At 40.8% G+C, this 9118-nt stretch overlaps 1 protein-coding gene across 1 annotated transcript in view; it reads right to left on the reverse strand.

Annotated features, from left to right (window-relative positions):
- pla1a (phospholipase A1 member A) overlaps nt 1-8490 on the reverse strand; it is a 30304-nt gene extending 21814 nt beyond the window's left edge. Inside the window, exon 1 of the mRNA XM_059968466.1 lies at nt 8380-8490. Within this exon, the coding sequence (XP_059824449.1) occupies nt 8380-8446 (67 nt within the window). The 5' untranslated portion in view covers nt 8447-8490. The remainder of the gene's footprint in view (nt 1-8379) is intronic.
- Between the last annotated feature and the right edge of the window lie 628 nt (nt 8491-9118).

Raw genomic sequence — 9118 nt, forward strand, 5'->3', positions numbered from 1 at the left:
AGCAAAGGAACACTGGGTAAACTTAATGATTAAAAAGATGTCTTTAATGTCATAGAGGGATACAGGACAGAAACAAATCCTTTGACTCAACTCATCCATGCAAACCAAGCTGCCCATGAGCAAATCCCATTTTCCTGCATTTCACTCATATTCTTTTAACTTTTCCAAACCATGTACTGGCTAAATATCTTTTAAATGTTGTGATCTTACCCACCTATACCACTTTCTCCGACAGCTTGTTCCATATACACGGCTTCTCAGTGAAGGACGCCTCAGACCCTTTTAAATCTTTCCCCTCCCACTTTAATCCTATGCCTTCAACTTTTTGATCTCCTTTTCCTGCAGAATAAACACTGCACACTCTCACCTTATCTGTTGCCCTTCATGACCTGTAAGCTTTAGAATATAAAACAGCATAATATGGGCTTCTGGTCCACAATATTGTGCCAACCTATGTAAACCTACTCTATCTAACCCTTATCCCCTACACAGTCTATTTACCTACATCCCTGTGCCTCTATTTTATCAGCCTCTACCTCTGTAAGTGCATTTTAGCCACCTGCCTCTCTCCGGGTAAAAAGCCTAACTCTGACAGTCCCACTGAGCTTTTCTCCACTTACCCAAGATAGATATTCTCTAGTATTGGCCGTTGCTGCCCTGAGAAAAATACACTGACTGCCCAGCCTATCTTTGCCTCCTATCATCTTATACACCTCTATCAAGATGTATCTCATCCTCCTTTGCTCTAAAGAGCAAACTTTGCCTAGTTTGCTCATTACTTCCTGATAAAACATGCTCTCTAACCCAGGCATGATCATGGCAAATCTCCTCTGCACCCTTTTTTCAGAAGCTTTCACATACTTTCTATAGTGAAGCAACCAGAACTGAATCCAATACTCCAAGTACGGTATCACCAGAGTTTTATAGATCTGCAACATAACCGCACAGCTTTTGAACTCAACCCCCGACTAATGGAAGATAGCACGTCATATGCCATCTTAACCACCCTATCACCTTGCACAGCATCTTTGAGGGATCAATGGACTGGGACACCAAGATCCCTCTATTACTCCACACTGCTAAGAATTTTGCCTTTAACCTTGTGCTCTGCCTTGAAGTTTAATTTTCCCATGTCCATCACTTCACACTTTTCCAGATTGAACTCCATCTGCTACTTCTCAGCCCAATTCTGCCTCCTTCAATGCCCGTTGTAATCTACAACAAACTTTCAAATTATTCACAACATCACTAATTTTCATGTCATCTGCAAACTTACTAATTCAACCTTCCACTTACTCATCTTTTTAAAATCATGAAGAGCAGAGATCCCTGATGAACACCACTAGTCTCTGACTTCCAGGCAGTATATGCTCTACACCATTCTCTGTCTTCTGTGGGCAAGAGATTTCCAAATCCATATATCCAAGTTTCCACAGATCCCACACCTCCTGACTTTCTGAATGAGTCCAGCATGGGAAACCTTGTCAAACGCCTCACTAAGATCCATATACGCACATCCACTGCTCTACCTTCATCAATTTGATTTGTCTCTACCTTGAGCAACTTAATTAGGCTTGTGAAACATGGCCTGCCACTGACAATGTCATACTGACTGTCCCTATTAAGACTATGTTTCTCCAAAAATTTGCAATAGTTTGCCCACTTTTGACTTAAGACTTGCTGTCTATAATTCCCAGGACAATCCCTTTAAATTTCTTGAACACCAGTATAATATTTACCATCCTCCAATCCTCTGGTACTGCTCCTGTGACCAAGGAGGATGCAAAGTTCATCACCAATAGCCCAACGACTTTTTCACTCACTTCCAGTAATAAAATGGGGTATGTCCACTCAATGTCAGCAGGACCAAGGAACCGATTATCGACTACAAGAGCCAGAAAACTGGAAGTCCATGGGTCAGTCCTCATGGCCTCTATTTTCTTAGAAGTTTGCGGAGATTCGACATGTCATCTAAAACTTTGACAAACTTCTATAGATGCACGGTGGAAAGTATATAGACTGGTTCCTTCACAGCCTGGTACGGAAACACCAATGTCCTTTTACAGAAAAACCTACCATAAGAAGTGGATACAGACCAGTCCATCACAGGCAAAACCCTCCCCACCATTGAGCATATTTACAAGAAGCTCAATTGCAGGAAAGCAGCATCCATCAACAAGGACCTCACCATCCAGGCCATGCTCTCTTCTCACTGCCATTAGGAGATGGTACAAGAGCCTGAGGAGTCATACTCCTTGAACCAGAGGAGATAACTACGTATCGATAACCTTTGGAATCACTTTTCAGGCTGCTTCAACTCATGTTCTCGATATTTATTACCATTATTATTATGTTTTTTCACTTTTTGCGGTTTGTTGTCTTTTGAACACTGGTTGTTTGGCTGTATTTGTTGTGCGCATTTTCATTGACTCTATTGTGTTCCTTGTATTTACAGTGAATGCCTGCAAGAAAATGAATCTCAGGGTAGCACATGGTGACATATATTTATATTGATAATAAATTTACTTTGAGATTTGAACTAATGTGTTACAGAAGCTCCAAGAACAGGTTTTACAGAACCTCTTCTTAACCTCAACATGCTCCATCTGGCACATTAGCTTATTCTACACTGATCCCACATTTGTCTAAATCCTTTTCCTTGATGAACACTGAAGCAAAGTATTCATTAAGGACCTTCTCTACTTCCCTCCTTTATCCCTGATCAGTCCTAATTTCACCAGCCATCACCTTCTAAGTCCGCTTTGAAAGGGAGAATACAACTACAGCTGTGAAGATCCCTGCTGCACCTGATGACCCTGTGATCTCTGTCTCGGAGGCCGATGTTAGGCTGTCTTTAAAGGGGGTGAACCCTCACAAGGCAGAAGGTCCCAGTGGAGTACCTGGTAAAGCTTTGAAAACTTGTGCCAATCAACTGGCAGGAGTATTCACGGATATTTTCAACTTTTCACTGCTACGGGCGGAAGTTCCCACTTCCTTCAAAAAGGCAACAATTATACCAGTGCCTAAGAAGAATAATGTGAGCTGTCTTAATGACTATCACCCAGTAGCATTCACATCAACAGTGATGAAGTGCTTTGAGAGGTTGGGTATGACCAGACTAAACTCCTGCCTCAGCAAGGACCTGGACCCATTGCAATTTGCCAATCGCCACAATAAGTTAATGGTAGACACAATCTCAATGGCTCTTCACACGGCTTTAGACCACACAATACAAACACCTACATCAGGATGCTGTTTATCGACTATAGCTCAGCATTTAATACCATCATTCCCACGATCCTGATTGAGAAGTTGCAGAACCTAGGGCTCTGTATCTCCCTCTGCAATTGAATCCTTGACTTCCTAACTGGAAGATCACAATCTGTGCGGATTGATGATAACATATTCTCTTCACTGACGATCATCACTGGTGCGCCTCAGGAGTGTGTGCTTAGCCCACTGCTCTTCTCTCTATATACACATGACTGTGTGGCTAGGCATTGATCAAATACCATCTATAAATTTGCTGACAATACGACCATTGTTGATAGAATCTAAGGTAGTGACGAGAGAGCGTACAGGAGTGAGATATGCTAACTAGTGGAGTGGTGCCGCAGCAACAACCTGGCACTCAATGTCAGTAAGAAGAACTGATTGTGGACTTCAGGAAGGGCAAGACGAAGGAACACACACCAATCCTCACAGAGGTATCAGAAGTGGAGAGAGTGAGCAGTTTCAAGTCCTGGCTGTTAAAATCTCTGTGGATCTAACCTGGTCCCAACATATCAATGTAATTATAAAGAAGGCAAGACAGTGGCTATACTTCATTAGGAGTTTGAAGAGATGTGGCTTGTCAACAAACACACTCAAAATCTTCTATAGATGCACCGTGGAGAACATTCTGCCAGGCTCCATCACTGTCTGGTATGGAGGGGTTACTGCACAGGACTGAAAGATGCTGCAGAAGGTTGTAAATCTAGTCATCTCCATCTTGGGCACTAGCCTACAAAGCCCTCAGGACATCTTCAGGGAGCGGTGTCTCAGAAAGGTAGCGTCCATTATTAACGACCTCCAGCACCCAGGGTATGCCCTTTTCTCACTGTTACCATCAGGTAGGAGGTACAGAAGCCTGAAGGCACACACTCAGCGATTCAGGAACAGCTTCTTCACCTCTGCCATCCGATTCCTAAATGGACACTGAACCCTTGGACACTAACTCACTTTTTAAAAGATATAGCATTTCTGTTTTATGCACAATTTTTAATCTATTCAATATACATATACTGTTATTTATTTATTTGTTTGTTTGTTTGTTTTCTTCTTCTTCTTCTATACTATGTATTGCATTGAACTGCTGCTGCTAAGTTAACACATTTCACGACACATACCGGTGATAATAAACCTGATTCTGATTCATCCTTCTGTTCTTCAGGTGTGTGTTGAACATTTGGGGTTTTCCTTTTTCCATTCACCATGGCCTTCTTGTGTCTTCTTCCAGCTTTCCCAAGTCCCTTCTTAAGCTCCTTCCTGACTACTTTATAATCCTCAACAGCCTTGCCTGATACCACTGTAGTTAGCCCAATCACAATTAAATTCATTCCCATATCATCTGCTCTTATCATTGTCTAAGGCTATGCTGAAGATCAGGGAAATGTGGTAAATGGTCACCCACCAAGCCATCTGTCACATGACCAGGTTCATTGCTTTGTACCAGATCCTGTGGGGCCTCTCTTCTAGTCGGCTTGACAACATAATGTGTCAGGAGTCCTTCCTGGACACACCTAACAAATTCAGCTCCATCTGAACTTTTTGCACTAAGGAGGTATCAATCAATATTAGAAAAGTTAAAGTCAACATGACAACAACCCTATTATTTATGCACACTTCTAAAATCTACTTGCTGATATGCTCCCCAGTGTCCCTATTGCTACTAGAGGCCCTTTAGAATACTTTCAATAGAGTGAATGCTCCCTTTGTGTTTCTGACTTCCACCTACATTGATAATCCCTCCATGACATCCTCCCTTTCTAAAGGTATGATACTGTCCCTGATTAGCAATGCTCCTCCCCATCCCACTTATACATCCCTTACTATCCCTTTTTTGAAACACTTAAACTCTAGAATATCCAGCAACTATTCCTGTTCTTGCAACAGCCAAGTCTCTGTAATGGACCCAACATTGTGATTATGTGTACTAAACCAACAGCGAAAACTTCACTCGACTTTCACTTGCCCCATCGTTGAAATGTTACCACAACCAGTGTGCTCACTTTCAAGGACTCTTCAGCTCATCTTCTCAGTAATTATTGCTTATTTATTATTATTATTAGTATTTCTTTCTATCTGTATTTGCAGTTTGTTGTCTTTTGCATGCTGGTTGAATGCCCAAGTTGGTATGGTCTTTATTGATTCTATTGCTGTTAATATTTTGTAGATTTATTGAGTATGCCCTCAAGAAAATTAATCTCAGGTTTGTATATGGTGGCATATGATATAATATGATATGATATAATAAATTTACTTTGAACTTTGAACTTTAATCCATGCTCTCAGTTTATCACCTTTATTCTTAATATTTCTTGCATTCAAATATTTCAACCCATCCACCTGACTGCCCAATCAACCGCCTACCCTTCCTCACAGCCTCTCTACATGTTGCATCTGCTTTTGCACCAACTGCCCCATCATCTGACCAGCACTCTGGTTCCAACTGCTCGCTAGTTTAGACCCTCCCCAAAAGCTTTACCAGATCTCCCTGCCTGGACACTTGTCTCTCTCAAGTTCAGGTGTAACCCATCCATTTTGTACAGGTCATATCTGAAGAGATCTCAATGATCCATTAATGTCAAACTCTACACCCTGAACCAACTCTTTAGCAGATTTGTCTGGCACATCTTCCTATTCTTACACTGACTAGAGCTTGATACAAGCAGCAATCCAGAGGTTACTACCCTTAAGCTCCTGCTTTGTAACTTCCTTCCTAACTCCACTCTTCAGGACCTATTCCCTTTTACTACCTGCATCTTTGTACTACAACTTCTGGCTGCTCACCCTTCCCCTCAAGAAAGCTTTGGACAATCAGAGTATCTCTGATCCTGCCACCCTTGAGCCAATATACCATCTTGGAATCTATTTCTTGTCCACAGAATCTCCTGTCTGTTCCCTTAACCAATGAATCCCCTGTCACCACTGCTCTCCTCTTCTCCTCACCTCCCTTCTGAGCCACAGAGCCAGACTAAGTGCCGGAGATGTAGCTGGTGTGACTTTTCATTGGTAGGTCATACCCGCAACAACAGTATCCAAAATGGTAAACTTGTTACTGAGGAGAGAGACTTGGGGGTTCTTGTTTCTTCTCTTTCCATTAGCTGACTACTGAATCTTTTAAAGATTTATAGTTGCAGGTTTTGCATTTTAGAATGTCTCTTCCCTTCCCTTTGCTCAGCCCTATGATGCTGCCACTCTGCTGCAGACCAGAATAGGTGGCAAAGCCTGGAGCCCACAATGGGAGACAGTGCAGCACACAACAAACCCTCCACCACTTCCAGTCTTGAATAGTGTTCTCCCAATTACTCTGTGGCCACTCCAGAATAGCTCAGGCAACAGAAGCATTGCTTTATTCACATATCATATTTTATATTTCACCATTTCAGCACTACCCATATATGCATAGATTGGCTATGCCATCAGTCATAGCACTTGGCACAAAATAGCCACAATTTGGTTCATCACTTCCTCTGGCAACCTGTTTTATGTGACCAAAAACCTGTCAGATAAAGTTGCCTCGCAGGTCCTCTATAAATCTTCCCCTCTTACTTTAATCCAAAGTCCTCAAGTTTTAGAATCCCCTACCTTGGGAAAAGGACAGTGACCATTCATCTTATATGTAACCCTCATGACCTTATAAACCTCTATAAGGTCACCCTCCAGCCTCCTAGACTCCGGGGGGGGGGGGGGGGGGGAGGCAAGGGGATAGTCCCAGCCTTTCTTGTCTCTTCTGGGAACTAGCAAGACTGGAGCTCATTGCCTGTGTCTGGTAATCTTAAAGTATTGATGAGCATTCTCCTAGAAACACTGCAGGGCTGTGGTTTAATCCGACTAGGAATCGATCATTTCATCATAGAAGAGAGGCACAAGAAGGCCAGAATTAATTAGGCCAGCAAAAATGTTTATCCTTCCTTAAAATCTATTATTATCTGAAAGCTTTTTTCTTTAGACTGCAGGGACTGATATGCAGCTGATCCAGGGCTGTAGACTGATTTTAGGTGTTGTCCTCTAAAGGAACTGTGAATACATCTGATCTATTGCTGCTGGAGTTCAGCAGTATGAGAGGTGATCTGATTGACACACACGATTCTGACAATAATTGACCCCGTAGACACCTAGAAGCTGTTCCCTATTTCTGAAAAGTTCAGACAAGTAACGTGGCCCCAGAATAAGGGGTCACCAATTAAGATCTGAGATAAGGAGCAACTTTTTGAAGTAGGTGGTTGTAAAGTTTTGAAATTCTCCACTCACAATAGCTGTATTACTAAATACTTACAAGAGTTTTTGCAGGAACAAAACTGAAATGCTGGAAGCATTCAGCCGGTCAAAAAGCAACTGTTTCAGGTCCAAGATGTTTCTCACAAATCTTCACAAAACTTTGCTTCTCTTCCCACAGAAACTAACTCACCTGTCGAGTGTTACACATTTTAATTTCAGATTTCCAGCATCTGTAGTATTTTTTGATTTTCATGCACTGATAAGTATTTCCACGTTGGGTGAGAAGTGAAACATAAGACTAGTAATGATCCTATAGAATGTAGATGAGATTTGAGGAGCTTCATGATCTAAACCTGCTTTCATTTCTTACGTAGGATACTCCGTTAAAAGGCATGTTTTCCCCAACTCTGCTCATGTTGTTCTGCAGTGCACAGAGATTTCAACACAATGCCACCCTCATGTTCAATTTCTATATCGTCTGACCAAAGTTACAATTTTTTAGTGTGGGTTAAGGATGTGGAACTTCTAGCAAATGACCCCTACTGTAATTTTCCATAACACACGGCTGTATCATCTGAACATGCATCAAGAAATGTGAATTGAAAAAGAATGTTATCAATATTCATTTACCTTTTCGCACGTACGTTTCATAAGAGTGAAATTTATTTTGTAGCTTCAATTTTTTAATAGTGATTTGAGTATTCTGTAAGGGTGAATCTCCACAACACTAATGGCGGGGATACCCATAATTGCTCTTCTAAATTTCTTCTGCAAGGATAGATAGCAGCTATTGTAGTCAGTTAATATATATGCAAATATACATGCACTCATGGCTAAATTATTTTAAAACTATTTAATTAACAAAAAGGATAATTAAATTATAGTTACATAAGTTACCTCTTGTGAAACATAACAGCATGATCAGTCTTCCCAGTAATGAAACTTTGTTCTGGTGGTCAGCCATTGCCACAAGAGATGATTATTTGTTTCTTGTCTGCAGCAGCTTGCTTATATCTTCTAAAGCAAGTATGCTTTCCACCACACACAAACACACATTTGGCAATCTGTCTCTGTTAATGATTATTCTTTTATCCTCCCCTTTTCAATAACATCACTGAAATTTCAACATTTACTCAAAAGTCTCAGTTTTCATTTTACAATATTTCACAGGGTTTATAGATTTAAACTGCAGTGCCACTGGTTTCATGAGAATTTACGCTCTTTAAACATATAAGGAAAAATTCTTTAGATGTAAATCATTAAATCCCCATCAGATAAAGGTCAAGGCTGCCCCTACCGGTCCAACTGTACAAACATTTATTGGGAATGTGTTTTGATTTTAACAGCAGCATTGTCATTAAAAAGTATCTCCAGTGAAGACATCTGTATGGATTCAAAGTGAAAGGAGGCAACCTTTCTGCAGCAGACTGCAGCCACACAACATTAATCAATGTATTGGATAAATATTTAGCTATCTTATAAAATGCTGAGTTCAAACCCCACGTGTAAATTAGTGAAACGCTAAGTTATGTAATTTTATTGAAAAATTGAAGGATTTTTGATGTTTTTCCTTTACAAATAATCCTAAATATGAAAGGAAAATTTGAAATGCTTCATCATCTAGGCGAAAAAAAAA

This window comes from Hypanus sabinus, chromosome 4 (genome assembly GCF_030144855.1).
Source record: "Hypanus sabinus isolate sHypSab1 chromosome 4, sHypSab1.hap1, whole genome shotgun sequence".
Lineage (NCBI taxonomy): Eukaryota > Metazoa > Chordata > Chondrichthyes > Myliobatiformes > Dasyatidae > Hypanus > Hypanus sabinus.